This window comes from Hirundo rustica, chromosome 23 (assembly GCF_015227805.2).
Source record: "Hirundo rustica isolate bHirRus1 chromosome 23, bHirRus1.pri.v3, whole genome shotgun sequence".
NCBI lineage: Eukaryota > Metazoa > Chordata > Aves > Passeriformes > Hirundinidae > Hirundo > Hirundo rustica.
The window spans coordinates 5,437,320-5,457,571 of record NC_053472.1 but is presented as its reverse complement, the minus strand read 5'-3'; the positions used below and the strand labels follow the sequence as shown (position 1 = coordinate 5,457,571).

General features: G+C 51.3%; 1 protein-coding gene across 2 annotated transcripts; it reads left to right on the top strand.

Annotated features, from left to right (window-relative positions):
* Positions 1–25: 25 nt before the first annotated feature.
* ALG9 (ALG9 alpha-1,2-mannosyltransferase) lies at positions 26–18,846 on the top strand. Of its 2 annotated transcripts, XM_040085101.2 has the most exons (15): positions 26–80; positions 357–495; positions 749–883; positions 1,111–1,181; positions 2,008–2,096; positions 2,455–2,590; positions 2,878–2,965; positions 3,078–3,183; positions 6,785–6,907; positions 8,405–8,559; positions 10,210–10,339; positions 11,022–11,169; positions 11,469–11,598; positions 14,035–14,165; positions 18,081–18,846. In XM_040085101.2, the coding sequence occupies exons 5-15, from the start codon at positions 2,048–2,050 to the stop codon at positions 18,199–18,201; spliced, it is 1,317 nt and encodes a 438-aa protein (XP_039941035.1). In that variant the 5' UTR covers positions 26–80; positions 357–495; positions 749–883; positions 1,111–1,181; positions 2,008–2,047; the 3' UTR covers positions 18,202–18,846. The 2 variants fall into 2 exon arrangements, with proteins under 2 accessions (XP_039941035.1, XP_039941036.1); XM_040085102.2 differs by lacking the exons at positions 26–80; positions 357–495 and having other exon boundaries at positions 822–883; positions 10,234–10,339.
* The last annotated feature ends 1,406 nt before the right edge of the window (positions 18,847–20,252 follow it).

Here is a 20,252-nt window from a genome sequence, read left to right as displayed (position 1 = left end):
CGGCAGCGGCCGCGGGCGGGCGGCGGGGACGCGGCGGGGCGGCGCGCAGAGCCCGCGGGCAGCGACGAGCCGCGGAACGGGTGGGTGCCGCCGGGCACGGAGCGGGGGCTGCGGGGGATAGCGGGGTTTCCACGGGAGGTCGGTGCCGGAGCATCCCCCGGCTCGGCGCTGCTCTGGCCGCGCTGCTGCGGGTCGGGATCCAGCCCTGCGCGGGGCTGATGGTGCTTCCTTGTCCTTCCTCCCCTCCCCAGTGCCACGCTCACCTTGGGAGCCTTGATCTCCTTGTTGAGTCTTTCTGCTGCATGTCTGTATTTTTTTTTTTTTTTTTTTTTTCTCCCTCCCACCCTTTGGATTAGATCATCCGGGAGCAAAGCAGGGCACGTCTGGGCCCCTGAAGGATCAACAGCTTTCAAGTGTCTCATCTCGGCCAGGTTCTGTGCAGCTCTGCTGAGCAACATCTCGGATTGTGACGAGACATTTAACTACTGGGAGCCGGTGAGTCCCTTCCTGCCCTTGGGCTTGGGAATTTGTACTCGCCCTGTGCAAATACCCATTTATTTAGGAACTCACGCTGTTTCAATTTCCAGTTGGCTTGTGCAAACGCAGATTTATTTAGAACCTTGTTCTGATCCCTCTGTTTCAATGAGAATTTTTTTTTTTTTTTTGCTCCGGGGTTCAGAGGTGGGGGGTGGAAAACTGTCGGCACTGTGTGCTACATGTCAATTTATTTATTTGATCTCTGTTGCAGACACACTACCTCATTTATGGGAAGGGGTTTCAGACATGGGAGTACTCTCCAGCCTACGCCATCCGCTCCTACGCTTACCTCTGGCTCCATGCCTTGCCAGCCTGGTTCCATGCCAGGGTTCTGCAAACCAACAAGGTAAATCGTGTGCGTGGAAGCTGCTTTTGTGTGGAGGAGACGTGCCTTTGGTGTGTGTGAAACAGCCGCCCTGCTCGGTGTTGAAATTGACTACATGTTTATAAAACACGGGTTTGTTGACAAACATTGACCTCCCTGTAAGCCAAGGGTTTGTAGGTTTCCCCCGGTGCTTTACGAGCCCATTTTGTGTCCCCGTGCCTCATTCAGACTCTGGCTGTGTCTGCTAGGTTCTCATCTTCTATTTCCTGCGATGCTTCCTGGCCTTCCTGAGCTGCGTTTGTGAACTCTACTTCTACAAGTGAGTGTCAGAGCCTGTCTGCAGGGGATGCTTGGGAGCACTGGGAGTGGCACACGCAGTTCCTGCCACAGGAGACTGGCTTCGAGGCTCGTGTGTAGATGAGAAAATACGTGTTCCCGTGGTAACTTGAGGAGATGTTGGTCAGCATGCCACAATTAGGACAAAATTGTTCTCCCAGATCTGCCACCCACACCTCTGCTCCAGCATTTTGTTGGCCCCACGCGTTTTCTCGCTGCTGGCAGCAAGCAGGGTGGGAGTGTTCCGGCTGAGGAGAGTCTGGTGCTGTGTTTGGTTATCACAGTGAATTTGACTGGAACACATTGATTGCTGCTGTCTGTAACCTCTCTGCCAGTGCCATTTGCATCCACTAAAATCAGTAGCCCTAACATGCAATTATCTTCTCTAAACTGGATTTTTATTTTAGTTTTACCTGCTGCCTGATTCTCAAACCACTACCTTGCGTGACTTTTCTGTTTGCCGGTGCTCTGGTTTAAGGAGATGAGCTGTGGCCTTTTTTGCACGGTGGGGTTTTGTGAGGGGTGGGGATCGTGGATGGATTGACGTGGGCAGCAGTGCAGCCACAAGCTCCTGAACTTTGCACGAGCACAACTGGGAGAAGCCAGGCCCCACCCAGAGTTTTGCACTGGTGGGATTGATTTCAGGGTCTGAAATCCCGGGCCAGAGACAGCAGCTGAGTGTTGGGAACCCCCCAGCTCAGAGCTCTCAGGCTGCTCCATGGGTTGCTTGTGGTTCTGCGTGCCTTGGGTGCTGCTGATTTTTGCCCTGAGGCTATTTTGTGCTGCCTGTTTCTCTGCTGCTCCCCCAGGGCTGTGTGCAAGAAGTTTGGGCTGCACGTGAGCAGGCTGATGCTGGCCTTCCTAGTGCTGAGCACGGGGATGTTCTGTGCTTCTGCAGGTGAGTTGGCATGGCACTGGCACTAACAATGACCAAAAGAGAGAAGAAAATCACATCCCCGGGGTGCTCTTTGCTGTATTCTCATCACAGAATAAGCGTTGATTCAGGCTTTGTTCTCTGTGTTACAGTTCCCAGGCCAGTTTCTATTGCTGCCTCCTGTTTTTTATAATATTGCTGTGCCTTTTCCACAGGCTCTTGGCCATCCTTTGTTCTGGGGCAGGAGGCTGATATTTTGGCAGTTTGCCTTTAGTGTGCTGTGGCTGTGCCTGTTCCCCCAGGCACTGTAAAACACTCGTGTGGAGCGCTCGCTGCAGGCGTTGGGTGCAGCGTGCCGACCTCTCGTGCCCTTGCCTTGCAGCTTTCCTCCCCAGCAGTTTCTGCATGTACACCACGGTGGTTGCCATGACGGGCTGGTACATGGACAGGACCTCGCTGGCGGTGCTGGGGGTGGCTGCTGGAGCCCTGCTGGGCTGGCCCTTCAGCGCAGCCCTGGGGTAAGGAGGAGTTTCTTGCCCTTTCTCGGGTGGTTTTCACCTGGCTGCGGAGAAAACTGGCAGGGACCGAGCTGCCAGCTTAATCCAGGATCGTTGCTACAGGCTTCTTGCCTTTTGAACTCGGGTTGGGAAGCTTTCCTGGCATTAGTATGAGTGAAACCTGAGCTGGGTGATGAAGCTGGGGTAGAAGCAGAGGCCAGTGAGGCGGTGGTTCCTTCTTTTGCTTCGGAGGGGCAGCAGAACCTGCAGTGGGGTTTCTCAAAGTCGACAGCTGGTCTCTCTTTCAGGCTTCCTATTGCCTTTGACTTGTTGATCCTGAAGAAGAGGTGGAAAAGTTTCCTGAACTGGTGTGTGGTGTCCTTGATCCTGTTTCTGGTGAGTGCCTGCGACAGCACAAAGAGGGAATGGGCGGCAATAGAAGGGATGGGTTCCTTTAGGAAAATCAGCGGGAGCTGCTGGCACTGAGCAAAGATCTGCTTTCTTCCAGGTGCCCTTGGTGGTGGTGGACAGCTATTACTACGGGAAGCTGGTGGTGGCACCTCTCAACATCGTTTTGTACAATGTCTTTACTCCCCACGGCCCTGATCTCTACGGTGAGCTCGGGATAACAAGCCAGGGAGGGAGCCCGAGGTTTTCTGGCTGCCGTGGCCCCTGGCTGGCGGTGCTTTTCCTGACGTGTCCTAAAGCAAAAGCAGCCTGCCAGCTCCAAAGGCTGCAGCTGCTGCTTCTGGACACGGGATGTCTCTGTCGAGCTGGCAGTGCGCTGCCCGGCTCCTGCACTCTGGGAGCCGTGCTGCTTTTGTTCACTTTCCGCTCCCGTGAAACCGCCAGGAGATGTCTCACTGCCCGTGCACAAGTGGCCTGTGTGTGTCAGCCTGAATCTAGTTCCTGGCTGCTTCTCGTCACAGTCAGGCTGCAGAACTTTGGGAAAGTGAGGAATGGTGCACAGTCCATTCTTCTGTCTGTCCATATCCTGCACTTCTAGAGCTGAACGGCAGGAAGATAATTCCTAGCAGGGTTCCAGAGGGGCTGGCAGAGACCACAGGATCCCTGCACCATCTCAGTGCTCTGGCTGAGGCCAGAGGAGCCGTTCCAGGAGGGATTCCGCAGTGGAGAGCAGCAGCAAGGCTTTCTCTGGCAGCTGGCAGTGCTGCTTTGGTTGAGGGGCAGTTTTGGGTGGTGCTGAGTGGTGTTTTGTCACTTGTGCCATGGCACAGCAGGACAGCAGCTGCTCTTGGCCTCTGCAGGAAGGCTCTGAAGTGTGGAGCTGGGAGTTTTCTGTGAGTAAACTCCAGGCTCTGTCTGTGATAGCTTTTGGCAGGGGTTTGTGCCTGACCTTTTCCACAGTGGTGCATGAGTTGTTTCCAGAAGCCTCCAGGGACCAGTCTGTCCTGAAGAGTTTTATTCACAGTGACATTCATGCGGCATCCTCGGGCTGGTAAAAGAGCCTGCCCGGAGCTGCTCTTCAGTGCAGCGTGGCCAGGACGGCGCTGTGTGTTTAGAGAGCTTCAAAACACTGGGGAGAAATAACCCTGCCAGGGGAGATGAAAGGCTGGCCAATCCCTCTTGGCTTTGGAATTTGGGATTTCCCAACGTTCACATGATGGGGGCAGAGTCACCAACCCGGCTCATCTCCAGTGTAAGCACTGCTGTATTTTGGAGACAAGGTTCAATTCTTTTTTTCTGTTGTTGTTTTTCCTTGTCTTTAGCAATAACACTCCCTCTACATAAATACTGTCTGTGCAATTAATATTTCCCTGGAGTGATTAGGTTTCTGCAGCCAAGGGGAAATAGCTGCTAAGGGTAAATCCCTGATTCTGAGGCTTTGGGGTGTTTTTGTGTGCTTATATTCTAAGAAGTCATAATTTGTGACCAAAGTTTTGTCCCACTTTGGGAAGTTTTATTCAGCTCGGGTGGAACGTGCTGGAGCTGTCCATGTGACACCTTTCTCTGTGGAGCCCTGGTTCTTGAACAGAGTGAGAATAAATGAAATGCAGCGAGCAGACTGTTCATTGAAGCAGCACTGAATCAGAATGAGGGCTGTGACTCATGACCAAGTTATTGCAGCTTGGTTTCTGCTTGCCAGCTGCAGTTCCTGCGCTCAGGCTTCAGCCCAGGGTGGGGCTCCTTGTCTTAAATCTCTTCTACACCTCCCCTGCTCTGGCCTGAGCTGCCCTCACCATTCCTGTGGTCAAGGTGCAGCTTGGCTAAATTGGATTCACTCCCGAGTCTGAGTTCTGGAGTTGCTCCTGGGGCCGTTCCCAGACCTCAGAGTTCCCAGCATTTCCTCACTGGGGGTCTGACAGCGCTTCCAGCTGGTTTTCCCCATGGAACCGCCGTGCCAGGAGCTGCCTGGCTCTTCTTTCCCCACTGCTTTCAGCGGTCTGTCTCCTGTATCCCACACCTGCCCAGCTCTGGGATGTGGATCCTTGCAGGAGGCTCCATCTCCTCTCCTGCTCTGGGAGCATGTTCCCATTAACCCGAGCACGGAGGGTTCTCCAGTGTCCCTCCCTGCTTTAGAGACGATGTTCTGGGCCAGGACTTCTCACATGCAGCGGGGTCGTTCCTTTTTGAGGCCGCAGTTGTGTCTCAGTTCACCTTGAGCCCTGCGGATAACAGGAATAAAAACCCTTTTGCCCTGGGAGCCTTTGAGCCTGAGTGCCTCTGAATGCCTGCGTCACCAGTGAGCCAGCCTGCTGCTTTCTGCCTGCTGTGCACTGTTCTCTTCTCCTTTTTTCCCCTTTTGATTTTTTTTTTTTCAATCCTCTCACAGGGAAGAAAATCCCTTATTGGAGAGGGAGAGAAGGCTCCAGTGCTTTTTTTTATAGGCTGTTCAGTCACACTGCAAAAATATGTGAGCGAGCAGCCTTTTCTGTGTTACAGCCGTGCTTCAGAGCAGCTGATGTGTTTATCAGCAGTATTGTCTGGGCTCCGTGTGGATTGTGGAGGAGCTGTGTTTCATAAAGTGTCCTTCACTCCTGACCCCCAGGCTGCCAAACCAGAAACCAGAGCAGAGAGAGGTGAACTCAGGGTGGATTTCCTTTGCTTTCCATCGCAGCCAGAAAGGTGACACGATGGTCCCCGGAATTATCCTTTAAAGATTTAGAATTATTTGTAGGATTGCTGTTTGCTTTCCGTGCTAAGAACTCAGGATTTTCCTCTATAAACCCGAGCTGCTTGGCCAAGCAGCGACTCCAGTGCCGTGTTTGTGACATTCCAGTGCAGATTCTGCCCTTATTTTTTTTTTATTTTAGGAGCTGCAGAGGTTTCGGGTTTTCCTTGCCGCTGTTCAGTTGTCTGATTAATTTCAACACGGACCCAATTTAAGTGGCTCTGATTGCAGGAAATTGCTGTGGCATGTGACACATGTCACAACAGTGCAGTGATTAAAGCCCCCGCGTGTCATTTACTGGCTGATTGAGCTAATCACACTGAGAGAGTGGGAAATGTGTGGAGAGGAACTGGCATTCCTTATTGTTCGGGCCTTTAAGCATCCTGAATTAAGAGTCTAAATAAATGACAGTTGGACTGGAGTTCCTTTCAGTTTACATCCTCCAGAGCTCGCAGCCAGCTCCCAAGTGTGGAGGCAGAGCTGCCTCGCTCCTGTTTGAGTCAGAGCAGGCCAAATTTGGGACATTTAAATGGTGCTGAGCCTAAGGAGGGACCAAAACCGGCGCTGAGTGGCAGTGTCCTTGTCGGGGTGAAGTGGGAATACAAACTCCGTTCCTCCTCAGTCCTTTTTGGTACATTTTCTGTTCCTGCCAACCCAGAGTGAACATCCCCACTCCAGAATTACATGGCGCTGCGTGGTTTTGTGCTACTCCCCTGCAGTTAGAAAGAAGGAATGAATTTGGGGTCAGCTTTCCCAGTTTTACAAGTTTCCACCTCTGCTTCCTTGCTGTCCTCCTGAATGCCAGGGTGAGTTTTGTGTCACAGAATTCTGCTGGCTGTTGGAGCGGTCTGGGATTCATTAGCAGCAGATGTAATACTATTTTTCACCCCCCAGTGAAAAAAATAAGGAGAAAAATAATTTCTGAGCAGGAAGACGATGAAGTTTCTTGGGCAGGTGTGAGTGTGAGATATTCTGATGGGCTGTCAGGCAAAGAAGGACCAAAGCTGCGCTTCCATCCATTCATGCTCGTGTTTTCAAACCTCTTTTTTCATTTTTACTTTTTTTTTTTTCTCACCCTTTAGGTACAGAACCCTGGTACTTCTATTTCATCAATGGCTTTCTGAATTTCAATGTGGTTTTTGTGCTGGCCCTGCTCGTGCTGCCTCTGACCTGTCTGATGGAGTGTCTGCTGCAGAAATTCCGTGGTGAGTGCAGGGCAGCTGGCAGGGTTTTCCTGCCAAAGAGCAGCTTTTCTTCACTGGAAGTGAAACAGGGAGCAGTGAAAGCCTTTGGAGCACCAGGAAGGTTCCTGGAGCTCGTTCGAGTTCAGGATTGTTCCTTGCCTCCACCTCAGGAGGAGGAATGTGTTTAAAAAAAGCAAGCCTCAGAAGGTGTGTGGTTCCTAAGCTTCATTCTGACATTTAATGCACCAGGAGTGGCTCAGTCGATAATCCTGAAGGGGGAAGAAGCTCTCCCTGGTGCTGTTCCCATCTTGTCTGCAGCTGGAAATGGGTACAGACCTTTTGGGGTTGAAGCTGGACTGTTCTGTGCGCTGTGGGTTTTTCCCACTGCCAGGCTCCCCATGCTCTGGGAACTCTCCCCGTGGGTGTGGATACACTGAGAGTTTAAAAAAAAAAAGGAGGAACCAGAACATTCCCTGCTTCACTGGGCTTTTTCTTGAAATAAAGTGACATCAGCTTGGACACATGACTCTTGTAAGTGACTCCAGAGGGGAAGTGTAAGCTCTTCTCTGCTGTTTTCCCAAGGAAAATTCACCCAGGGTCAGCAGCAGCCTCCACATTCATCAGTCCAGTCAGTGCTTTGCTCTCTCTGTTTTTTTTTTTTTTTTTACTGAATACAGCAAACAGTAACACAATCCTCGATGAAAATGCACGTTGAGGGGTGTTAGCTTCTATCTGTTCCTTGGCTGTGAGTGACAAACTCTCGGAAAGCAGTAAAAGCTCAGTAGGAGCTCCTGTAAATGCGAGATTTCCTGCTGTTCACTTGGTGTTCTTGTGCTTAACAGCAGGAGCGGCTCTGCCAAGTGCTTTGTTCTTATTGTCTGTGAGATGCCGTCGGCTTAATTGCTTAACTCTGCTGATGGGAGTAGCGAGGGGGTAGGAGAGGGACTGAAAATTGCCGGGCAGCGTAGAGCCCTCCTCAGCGTGACTGAAATTCAGGGTAATTGTTGTTATTTTTGAATCGGTTATTTCCTCTGTTAAGCAGAAGGCGCCTGAGAGACCTCTCCCGGTGTTATTTTTGTGATGAGGCAATGAAGGTTGGGCAAACTTCAGGCTCTAAACAACGTTTTTGGAGGGTAAAACCAGCGCAGAGGGGAAGGAGAGATCCTGAGGAGCCCCTTTGTGATCTCTGTGTGTGCAATGCCCAGCAGGAAACCCAGCACTCCTGTCTGCCTGTTGGGTTCCGATGGGTTTTGTGTCTTGTTGTTGCATCCAGTAACATTCATTTTCAGCTCCTGCTCTTCCTGAGGCTGTTGGGATTGTCAGTATTGTAGGAATCTGCGAAGGTCCTGCGAGGAAAATGCCCTGCTGGCTGTTTGGGTGTGTTACCTGGGTTGTAGCAGCGGGGTCGCTCAGAACAGGGCGTGTTTGGGTCTCCAGAGGGGATTTGGGTGTGAGAGAGGATTGTGCAAGGGAAGGAATTCTTGCATCGCTCCTTTGCTGAGGTTTTGTTCCTTCCAGTCCAGAATCTGGGCCGTCCCTACTGGCTGACCCTGGCTCCCATGTACATCTGGATCCTGATTTTCTTCAGCCAGCCCCACAAAGAGGAGAGATTTCTCTTCCCCATCTATCCCCTCATCTGTCTCTCTGGTGCTGTGGCCCTCTCTGCCCTTCAGGTAAATTCTAGTAGTTTTTAATAAATAGCTGGGAATATTTCCCAGCCGTTATTTCATGACAGCTTTGAGTTGTGCTCCAATCCCGAGTGGGAATTCCTGGGGTTGTGATGCTGTGGTGCCAGCACCACACAAAATCCAAGAGATTCTGAGGGTTCGGTAACCTGCTGGTGGAACTGTGCCTCCCTGGAGGGCAGGAATGTGGGTGTGTAGGAAATGCATTTGGATGTGTTTTAGAAGGAATCCCTCACTGGGCTGAGAAAAGGCAAAGGGATCTCCTTTAAATGTTGGGAAATTGCGTTGGAGGTTTGGAAGAGCCAAAAGCTGGATGTTTAGTAAACATCACTTGAAACACTTCACAGAGCAAAGCACTAACACAGACTGATATAAACCTTCCCAAAGCTCAGAATTATTCATCTGCTGTTAAAAGGCTCAGGAATGCAGCCTGGAGTCCCTGCTGGAGCCTGTTCCAGCTGTTTGTTCCTGCTGTTCCTCCTCTGCCCTGCTGTGCAGCACTGCTGGAATTCCTGAGTCCCTCATCCTTCCCTTGCTCAGATGCTTTTCTCACTCTGGATCTCCGTTCATCCCCAGAGGAGTTCCAGCCCTTGCCTCCACGCAGGATCCAGCTCTGGGATGTCACCAGTTCTGTGGCTCTGAATGAGAATTCCTCTGTGCTCTCAGAACACCACAGAGCACCGTTAATTTGTTTTTATTTTAAAGCCGGCTTTAGGAACGTTTTGTGTACATTTCTTGCATATTTTACCGCTGTTTGATGACGTTTTGCTCGGTGTGGAGCATCCAGCTGAGAATCTGGAGCCAGCAGGACAAACCTGTCACTCTTCCCCTCCAAACCACGTGGATTTGGCTGTTATGAGAAAAACGCAAACAGGACAAGAGAAACAGAAGCCAGTGAGGGTAGGGAGTGAATAACCACTCCTGCAGAACAGCAGGGAGGACTGGATGTATCTCCTCCTGCTATTCCCAGAGAGGCTTTTTAATTGAAAAAAAACCCAAAACCCTAAAGGACTTTTCTTTTATAAATTTTTTTCTTTTATAATTTTTTTTCTTTTATCAATTTTTTTCTTTTATCAATTTTTTTCTTTTATCACTTTTTTTCTTTTATCAGCTTTTTCTTTTATCAGTTTGAGAGTGCCTCGTGTTTAGAGGTGGATGCAGAATGTGCTCTGTGCTCTTTTATCCACTTCAAAGCTGTGGTTTGTGCGGGCAGGGTAAACAACCAGAGGTCACTCTGGAAATCTGGGTCAGGGAGCTTGTGTTGGGCAGGAATTCAGTCCAGTGTGGAAAATCAGGTGAGCCTGTGCAGGGAACTTCTGCAGAGCTGTCTGAAAGGGGCACTTTGCCCCTGCTTCACCTGGGAACAACCAAGCTGCAGCCCTCGAGAGAGCACTTCACCTTCCTAGGTCAAAGAGCTGAAAACTCCTTGAAATACCCCAAATGATCACTTAAATATGACTACACCTATGATCTGCTGTGCATTTGTATGGCTCTGAGTTAAAAAAAAGAAGCCCAGAGATCTGGTGGGGGGTGCGCTGTTGTTGGGCCTTTATGAAAAAAATGAGAACTTTGCTGAACAGATCAGCAAATGGAGTGAGCTCACATTGTCTCTTTTTTATTTTTTATCTCTTCCCTGAGAAATGTTACCACTTCATCTTCCAGCGCTACCGCCTGGAACACTACACAGTGTCCTCCAACTGGCTGGCCCTGGGGACTGTCTTCCTCTTTGGCCTCTTGTCACTGTCACGCTCCGTTGCCTTGTTCAAAGGTTGGTGTTTCACGTTTGCCCCCTGCTCTGCTGCCTCCTGGGCTCGGGGCCTGCCAAAGCTGGGCTGCTTTGCCCGTAGAAATCAGGAACCTCGGGGAGGTTGGGTGCCGTTGCTGCAGGGGAAGGAATAGGTTCTGATGGTCACCACTAATTAATTATTGATTATAATTATATATATATATAATTATATCTTATATGTGTGTGTGTATATATATATATATATAGATGGATGGATGGGTGGATCACCGGAATTACATCACTTGAAAATCCTCTTCACCTTCCCCCAGTACAACTCCACTGATGTAAAACCTGGCCGGTATTAGAGCAGATACTTCAGCTTTCAGATAGATAATCCCACCTGGAAAAGCATTTTCCTGTGTAAAACGTGAATTAGGGGCATGAGTCCCTGGTGGAGATGGATTGGACATCCCTGGAATCAGAGCCTTCCCACCTTTATCAGTGTTTTTTGGGGGATTTTGGTGGCCACTGACAGCCAGGACAGAATCGGTAGGGGCACCAAGGGTAGGAGGGGAAGCTTTGAATCCAGCCACTTCTTAGCATAGATCAGCTCAATTATTCAATGAGTTATCAGTTAAAAACTCCTGCCTGAAACGATTCGTGCAGGCTTTCATTAAATACCCCTCTGACTTTAACCTTAATTACGACTTTCTGCCTTCCACAGGCTACCACGGGCCCCTGGACCTGTACCCGGAATTCCACAGGATCGCCACTGACCCCGGCATCCACACGGTGCCAGAGGGGAGACCAGTCAATGTCTGTGTGGGGAAGGAGTGGCACAGGTTCCCCAGCAGCTTCCTGCTGCCGGACAAGTGAGTGCTTCCCTGGAGAAGGTGGGCTTTGGTGAGGTGGATAACGAGGGGCACAGCATTGGTAACGAGGGGTGTGACAGTGGATGTGGGGAGCCCTGGGGACCTTGGATCTCTGTTGTCACCAGCAGCGTCATGAACGGTGTTGAAGTAGCCAAGGGCAGGGTTCTGAAGGTTTTTGGTTGGCACATTGGCCACGAGCTCCTGGGGATCTGTGCTGTACCTGCCCGCGCTGGGATTGATGCCCTTGGTTCCGGTTTTGGTGCTCTCCACACAAAACGTTTTTCCCCTGTTCTCCACAGCTGGCAGCTCCAGTTCATCCTGTCGGAATTCCGGGGCCAGCTGCCCAAACCCTTTGCCAAGGGGCCCATGGCCACCAGGGTCATTCCCACGGACATGAACGACCAGAACAAGGAGGAGCCGTCTCGATATGTAAGGATTCATTGCTGCCTTCTTTCCCTTACCTCGCTGGGTAATTTAAATTAATGCAATGCCTCTGAGTGGATCTCCCCATTGCTGTTTCCTGGGGAGCTCCAAACCAAAAAATGGTCCCTCTGCAGTACTTGGAAATCTCCCCAGTCTTGGGTTTTTTTTGTCGATATCTGTTTGCCTTTCGTCTACAATTGGAAGTCATCACAATAATAAAAGAAGCAGCAGAAGTAAGAACTCCCAATTATTGCAGTTTGGGGTTTGGTGTAGTGTGATAATGTGATCACAGGAATGAGTAATTTGAAGTCCCCCACAGAAAATATTTGTCACTGAGCAGGAGTTGAAATTTTCCTCTTTTATTTCTTTTCAAATATAGAGCTGTTCATCATATTTTCGACTGAGGAGGAACTTAATTTGGAACTTAATTGCATCAGCGGGAATCTGCCAAGATAATATATATTGGTATTATTGATTTATTTCCTGGTTGAGCTAAACAAAACCAGGGCACAAACAGGAATGTTTTAAAATTATTGCCAGCTAGCGTGTTTAAAATCACTAACAGGTTAAATCTTGGCACTCTTCTGGGTTAAAGCTCCTGTTCTGAGGCTCATTATGCAGTTACTGGAAATGGGAAGGAGGCGTGTTCCCACCTGAGAGGAGCTGTCTGCTGCAGTGCATTTAATTTATGAAATCTTTAACTGGGGCTTATTTTTAGCACAGACAGCTGGCTGCTGCACAGCCTGTGACTAATCGAGCAAACCACACTTTTGTTTCATGCTTGTTCTCTAATGTCACCCCACAACTTTGGTGTTTCTCCTGCAAGCTCAAGGGTCTGGGACTTGAGAAATCAGAAATTAAACAGGGGGTTAAAACTCTTACTTTTGACCTGCTAATTGCGCCAAGAGATCAAGATCTTTCCCCAGATTTAGTGAGTACAAGCATATTCGGATTAAAAAAGAAAAGGAGGAGAATAATTGGCAAGAACCGGTCAGGACCACGAGAGGGGATAAGTCTGAATTATCACGAGGCTGTTGGTCATTTAAAGGGCAGAAAACAAACGGTTCAGGAGGATTGTCTGAGCCACGGGTAAAACCAGCTAATGGCTGTAGATCTCACTGTTTCAGGTGTGAGTGTCTGTTACTGCTCTGCTTGGAAATGGAAGAGGGAACCTCGGTGTTCCTGTTGCTATGAGACGCTGGGGAACGAGTGATTTGATCTTGTTTTGCAATCTCTCTTTCCTTAATCACATGGAACAGCACTTACCTTGCACTTGCCCGGCTGGGGAGGTGCATTTGTCTCTGAAAGTGCTAAGAAAGAGATAAGGAATATTATTTCTTACCAAGATACATCCAAGCAGGACCAGCAGATTAGGCCTGAAAGCTGTTAACAGCAGCTGCCCTCAGAGAAAGGGGCTTTTAAAGCACTTTTCTCTTCACTTTTGCACCATCCAGACCCAGATGTGCCCTTAGCTCCAGCTCTGGGCTGCTCCCACTCCTGGGATGGGATCCAGTTTAGCTCTCCTCCACTTGATGGCATCAAATAAAGAAGGAGTGGGAGGAGGAAAAGGAGAGGGGGGCAGAAGAGGAGAGGGTGTAATTTAGAAATCCCTCTCAGCTTTGTTCACTAAGACTCATTCCTTTCTTTCGTTTCAAGGTCTGTGCATCACCCGGGTCTTGTGTAAATCCCCAGATCAGTGCAGAGCTGCCGTGTTGGCCCTCAGAGCAGGAGGAATGTTACCCTGGGCTCCACTGTACCTTGTGAAAACGCAAGGGAAGCCTGGCTTGCACCTGGAGTTTGCAGTCCCAGCCCTTTTAGGGCAGCATTTAGGATGAGACAAGGGAGATCCTTGAGGCAGCAGCTTGTCTTTCTCTGAATCTACATCACTTCCAGAAGAAGTTGGTTAGTGGTTTGGGAGTCCTTCTGCTAATGAGCCAGAACCTCTCCCAGGGCCTGGAATGTTCCTCTCACACAGAGCAAGAAGTGGATTCAGCATCCTCAGCCGCGTTTCCTGTGGTGTCATTTCATTTGCCACTCAGTTGTGATGCCACGGAGCCATCTGCTACCCACCTAATTAAATTGTTTTCAGCCTAAATTGTTACATCAAACCCCAAAGGTGCTTCAGAAAAGGGATCTCAAGCGTGGCCAAGGAGGTTGGCAGTAAAATTTAGTGGGAGAGTGAACTGAAATCCCTCAGGGAAGAGTTTGAGGGAGTGAGGCAGGATAAGACACAGGGTTCCCAGCAGGAAGGAGGAGGTTTCATAGTGCTCTCTCCTGCTGGATTCCCCCACAAAGGTTTTGCCTGCAGACATTCAGATTATGTTACCTGTGTTCTGTAGTTCACCTGCTGCTAGGAACACAACCCTCTCTTCATTGCTGTGAGTGAACACAGACAACCAAACCCACAGGAAACAAACCCCAGCAATGTCTGTCTTCCTGCAGATTGACATCTCCAAATGCCACTACCTGGTGGACCTGGACACAGCGGCAGAGACCCCCAGGGAGCCAAGGTACTCCTCCAACAAGGAAGAGTGGGTCACCGTTGCCTACAAGCCATTCCTTGATGCTTCCAGGTAGGATTTGCACTTTGGAGAGGGAGGGATGGGGGCTGGCAGTCCCTGGGCTGACAGGGAGGAGAGATCCGTGGGCAAACGCCAGCCTGAAATCCATTTCCAGCAAAGTGGAGCCTTTGTCAAGCTCCTGCTTGCAAAATTTATGACCTAAGTTGCTTTGGAGGGTGAAGTTCTGTGAGGAGGATAGAGAAACAAACAATTCCTTCCTAAAGCTTCCTGTTTTTTGGGGTTGCTTTCCAAAGAAATGAGGTGGATGTCGCCTCCTCCCAGGTTTTCACTGTGTTTTGTCCCAGCCAAATTCAAGACAGGTATAAATCATCAGAGGGGACGAGCTCTGAAGGATTTTGTGAAAGCTGGCAGGGAGAGGAGGCAGCGAGCAGGGCCACACCTTTATTGGGCACCAGAAAATCCACAGGAGAGATCCCTGCTGGAATCTGTTCTGCAGAGGTTGTGCTGCTCACTGAGCACCTGGATTTGCTCTCCTCAGGCTGACAGGGAGCGGGATCAGGGTTGTCAGGCTGGGAATGTTGTTCCTGCGTTCCTGCAAACGCAGGAGCCCTCAGCTGTACAAGGATCTCGCTTAGGCCTCAGAGCTCTGCTCATGAAGGTGTCACCCCAGGACAGAGTGGAAAAACCTCTGTAAAAAAATCACCCGGGGAAGGGGTGGTGATGTTTGAGCAGCTCCCAGGAGAGCTCTGGTGTTCCCAGCCCAGTGACACAAACAGCTTTCCTTGGCAAGGTTCTTCCATGAGCTGCATTTTCCAGGAGAACCTGCTGCAGCCCTTTGGGAAAGGAGCAGGACGTGGCCAATGAGTTTTATTAATGAGGCAATTGAGGATCAAAGGCACTCCTTGTGCACAGGGTTCGCCCTTAAATGTGCATTTCTGCTTTAAAGCCACATTTGAGTGTTCCTAGAGCTGCTTTGTCTTGCTTTATCTTTGGGGCTGAGTGGAGGTTTCAGGTTTGGGTTGAAAACCTGAACCCATCAAGCACCATCAAGCTCAGCCCAAAGCGCAGCTCTCGTGTGAAAATAAATGAAATAAATGAAATAACTGACCCCAGCAGCTCGGCTCCGCTCGGTGCTGCTGCGCTGGAGCCTTCTGGGGCTCGCTGCGAGTCTCCCATTGACGTCAGCAAGTGCAAATGTAAATCTCAGCTGGCTCTGATAAATGGTGCTGCTAATTGAATTAGAGAGCACTCCAAGCCACCAGCTAATTATGCTCCTCAGGAAGCTGCTTTGCCAAGGTCCATTTAATTCTATATTGGCTGAGCGCTCCGAGTCTGGCGCACAAGAGGGGAGATATATCGCAGCTCCCCTCTGAGGAGCACGTATTTTCCAGCTCTTTAGGGCCGAGCCGTCTGCTTGCTCCAAACACTTGGGTTTTCCATCCAAAAAAAAATAAAGTTCTCAGTGCAAAACTAATGATTGGGTCACCTTGCTGGAGCAAAGCATTGCCCTGGTTTGATAAGAGCCTGCCTTGCTCCCTTTAATGGTGTTCTCCTCGAGTTGTTTTCCATATTTTTGTTTTCAAAGTACCTGGATCACTTCTGAAATCTGCGTGTTGGTGCAGCCTTGAACCCCCAGAGGAAGTGCAAACGTTCAAGGGGTTTCAAAGAGCTTTGATCACGAGTTTCTTGTGGCTGGGAAGCACTGGGACCTGCCCAGGTGGCACCGGAACCTATTCCTGTGCTCTGGGACCTCTCCAGGTGGCACTGGAACGTATTCCTGTGCTCTGGGACCTGCCCAGGTGGCACTGGAACCTGTTCCTGTGCTTTGGGACCTGTTCCTGTGCTCTGGGACCTCTCCAGGTGGCACTGGAACGTATTCCTGTGCTCTGGGACCTGCCCAGGTGGCTCTGGGACCTGCTCAGATGGCACTGGAACCTGTTCCTGTGCTCTGGGACCTGCCCAGGTGGCACTGGAACCTATTCCTGTGCTCTGGGACCTGCTCAGGTGGCTCTGGGACCTGCCCAGATGGCACTGGAACCTGTTCCTGTGCTCTGGGACCTGTTCCTGTGCTTTGGGACCTGTCCCTGTGCTCTGGAACCTGTTCCTGTGCTCTGGAACCTGCCCAGGTGGCTCTGGGACCTGCCCAGATGGCACTGGAACCTGTTCCTGTGCTCTGGGACCTGTTCCTGTGGCAGAGTTCAGCTTCCTCCTGCTGTTCCCTGCTCTTCTCCCTTTTCCTGCCTCTCTCTGAGCTCCACTGTCACCAAACTCGGGTCACAAAATGCACTTTAGGAGGGATCTCTCACCACTGCAGGTACCCGAGTGCTGCCATTCCGTGTTAGTCTGGGAATTGGGCAAGGGGGGGCTGGAACATCTTCACCTGGGATTTCCTTCCATCCCACAACAGCTCCCTCTGGCACTGCTGGAGCAGTTTCTGAGACGTTTTTCCTGAAATTCAGGCAGAAACAGCCTTAGCTGCAGGGATCTCTGTGGTTCCAGCTCTGGTAACTGGGAGCTGCTGTGTCCTGCAGCAGTGCCTCCTTCAGAGCCCAAAAAACCTGGAAAAACAGAGCCCTGGTCCCCAGCTCGGAGCCACCATGGGCTTGCTCCTGCTGCTGGGAGCTGAGTGCCGACCAGAGCTCCACACACCCCGTCCCTGGGGGACAGATTTAGCAGCAAATGCAAATAGAACATTAAATATATTCCCTGTCATCTGTCAGCCAGCCCCTTCCATGTGCCATCTGCCGTCTGAGGTGGCTGAGCTGACAGGGAGAGGTGGCAGGAGGGGACAGGAGGGGACAGGAGGGGACAGGAGGTGAAGGTTCCCTCTCTCCGAGCTGGGAGGGGACCGTGAGCGTGGCAGGAGGGGACAGGAGGTGAAGGTTCCCTCTCTCCGAGCTGGGAGGGGACCGTGAGCGTGGCAGGAGCTGCCTGAGCCCAGCCAGGCTGTGCAAGAGCCTCGGGAGCCCCAGGGGAGATGCAGCTCCCAGTGGCAGTTCCTGCCTTTGTTTCTCAGCTGCGTTTTTGAAAGACCTCCGGTGCAAGCAAACAAAACACGATTCGTCTCTCTGCTGGGGGGAAAAGAAAACTTAAAAATTGCTTGAATTGGATGTGCAGAGCAGCAGAGCTGGGAGCTGGAGTGACCAGTGAGTGTGTGACCAGCTGACCACTCAGCAACCCAAATCTGCGTGCTGCTGCTGCTCTTCCAAGCTGTCTCTGACGGGGGTTACACTTGTGGCTGGCAGGGGTTGATATTTTCCCATCTTAAAGACATAAAAAGAGAAGCTGCGGTGCTGAGGAAGCCAAACTCTGCCTCAGCCCCGATTTCTGTGAGTTGCTCAGGTTTTTGAAGCCTCACAAAGCTCCGAGCTGCTGCTGATGGTCGTTTTATTTGTCCACTTCACGTTGAAACCCGGCCTGTTTGGGTGAGAGAATCCATTCATTCAGAACGCTGTCAGCCAGCACGGCTCGGCAATTAGCAACCCAATCAAAGGTGCTAATTTCACGCAGACATCATTAAGCCCTCCGTGCTCCACTGGTCCAGTTTTTGAAAGGCTGTGAAATGCCAGCTCCCAGCCCTGGCAGGGCACGGAGCGAGTGTGGGGTTTAGAGCTGTAATTCAATATTTGTACAGAAGATCGGCTCAAGAACCAAACTTCAAAACGCCGTCAGAGCTGCTCTTTGCTTCCCAGAGAGGCGTGGGGGGGGACAAGCCAGAAAGATGGAATAGAAAAGATCAGATTCCAGGAGGGAAGGGCTGCCCTGGAGGCTCTGTGACCCCCAGGATCCCCTGGTCGCTGGCATTTAAATTTCTTTCAGTAATTCCAGCACCTCCCTGCCCCTCAATCCTGCTGGGGGTGGGCGGTGGGCAGGGGGTCGCTGCTCCTAGACCGGCTCCCGTGGCACCGGCGAGGGGAGAACTGGGCGCTTCGGGGCGATTGGATTTTCCCCTTTCTGCTCCTCCAGGTCCTCGCGGCTGCTGCGGGCGTTCTACGTCCCGCTGCTGTCGGAGCGGCACACGCGCTACGCCAACTACACCATCCTGAAATCCCGCAGGAGGCAAGCCAGGAGAAAAATGGGAGGCTAGGAACACGCCGAGGCCAGCAAAAAAACCCACCCCGAAACACCCAAAAGCATCTGCTGGCGCTCTTGGACAGCTCCCTGTGTGAAGGATGGCGCTGGGAGCATTCCCGGAGGAGCTCTGGCAGGCTCTGCTCTGCCTCAAGCCGCTGGAAAATCCAGCGGCCACCCATGGATGCGTTATCCCCGCTGCTCCCCGTGTTCTGTCTTACACCAGAGGGGAGAGAAATGGAAAATAAAACGGGCGAACAGGCGACCTTCTGCTCCAGGCTGCAAACCTGGGAAGATCCGGCTCAAATTCTCTCTGTCTCTGCCCCATCCACCCCTCCACTGTCCTCACCTGCTCGAGCAGTGCTGTCTTTCACCCAGGGGATTTTTTTTTCAGGTAACAGAGCTTAGCAATTTTCCTTTTCTAAGGGGAAAAGGAGGAAAAACACCTGACTGATGCACTGAATCTCAAGGAAAGAAACACCGTGCACCGCAGAGGAACGGCCAAAGCTGCTCTGTCCAGGAGACATTTCCAGGGATAAACCTGTGCTTTTGGGAGGAAAAACAAACCAAACTGAGACAATTATGTGTTTAATGGGATCAAAGTGTTTGTGCTATCTGTGAAGCCAAGTGTTCGTTTGCTATTTATAATGATTTTTTTCGAGATCCTTTGAATTCTAGACTCCGGCATCTTAAAAATTCTGGAATCATCCAGAGAGGAGAAGGATGAATCCTTTTTTGTTTTTTTTTTTTGCAGTTCTGTTTCCCAGAATAGCCAGGATGTGTTACGTGGGTCCAACCTGCCTCAGAGCAGCGCTGTGCTCGTTATATCCCCATTTTTAAACGCGCAGCATCACCAGCTGGATGGAGGGAGCTGTTTTCACTCACATCCCTGGAATTCTGTGGGGCTGGGATGGGATGGGGCAGAGGGGAGGTTCTGCACCTGCTCCGTGGTGTGGCTGTGCTTGGGCTGGTCTGAGCAGGGGGATCAGGGAGCAGGTTTGGATGTTTGGGATCCAGAAAAACGCTGGGGATCCACGTGTTGGCCCGGGAGGTGCGTGCAGGTCTCAGCAAGGTTGTGATCCGACCTGATCCTGCTGGCACGGAGCAGGAGGAGCTGGAAGAGCAGCGAGGCTGGGCTGGGCCGTGGGATCGACCTCAGGAGCACAGGAGGAGGTTCTGAATCCCAGCACTGCATTTAGGAGGTTTTTAATGGTTCTGCTCCAGCCGGTGCCCTGCCTGGAGGCTGGATGGTCGCACCGTGGAGGATCCCATTGCACCCCACTCCCCAGAGCAGCTGGGGCTCTAAATTCAGAGTTGGGCCGGTGTCTGAGGTGTGCCATCCTTAGGGAGACGCAAGTCTGGCCTTCCCAAATGTCAGCTGTGGAGCTCTGAGGTTTTCAGGGCTTGGTGGCTGGGGAGGGCAGCTCTGGGAGGGCAGAGCTGACGTCGGGTTCTGTGTCTGTGTCCATCGTCTCCCCCCTCCCTGCCTGCCTGCAGCCAGCTCTGCCCTCAGCGAGGTTTACACAGGGCTCTGGTGCTGGTAGATCCAAACCCTGCTTGTTGCCTCTTCCCTGACCTGCAATCAAACCAAAACTGCTCCCTCAGATGCAGCTGGAGCAGTGGCTGCAGCACATCTGCGCTGCTGCTGCTGCGACCGTGCCCCAGCCCTGAGCTCGTGTTTGGTGTGAGCACAGTGCAGGAAACACCCTCTGGAAACCTCTGTGCCTGCTCCACCTTTCTTTCCACTCGGGTTCCTGTTCTGGAGTGGTGGCTGGGGACTGATAGCTTGGCCATAATTAGGAGTTTCCAGAGGAGTACAGCAAGTGTTCTGGGGGTAAAAACACGAGCAGTGCTGTGCCTCGCTGTCCTGCAGCTCCGTGAATTCTGCTGGGGAGGTCAATTACTGGGTGAGTGTTAAACAGGACGGATGAAACAGGCTGCAAACACCTTTGCACAGGAAGGGTGAAGCTTTGAGTCCCACCCAGCTGCTCTGGGCCGCTCTGGTGTCTCACAGTCCTTTGTGGCGTTGATGTAACCCTTGTCCAGCCCGGAGTGAGTACAGAGGAA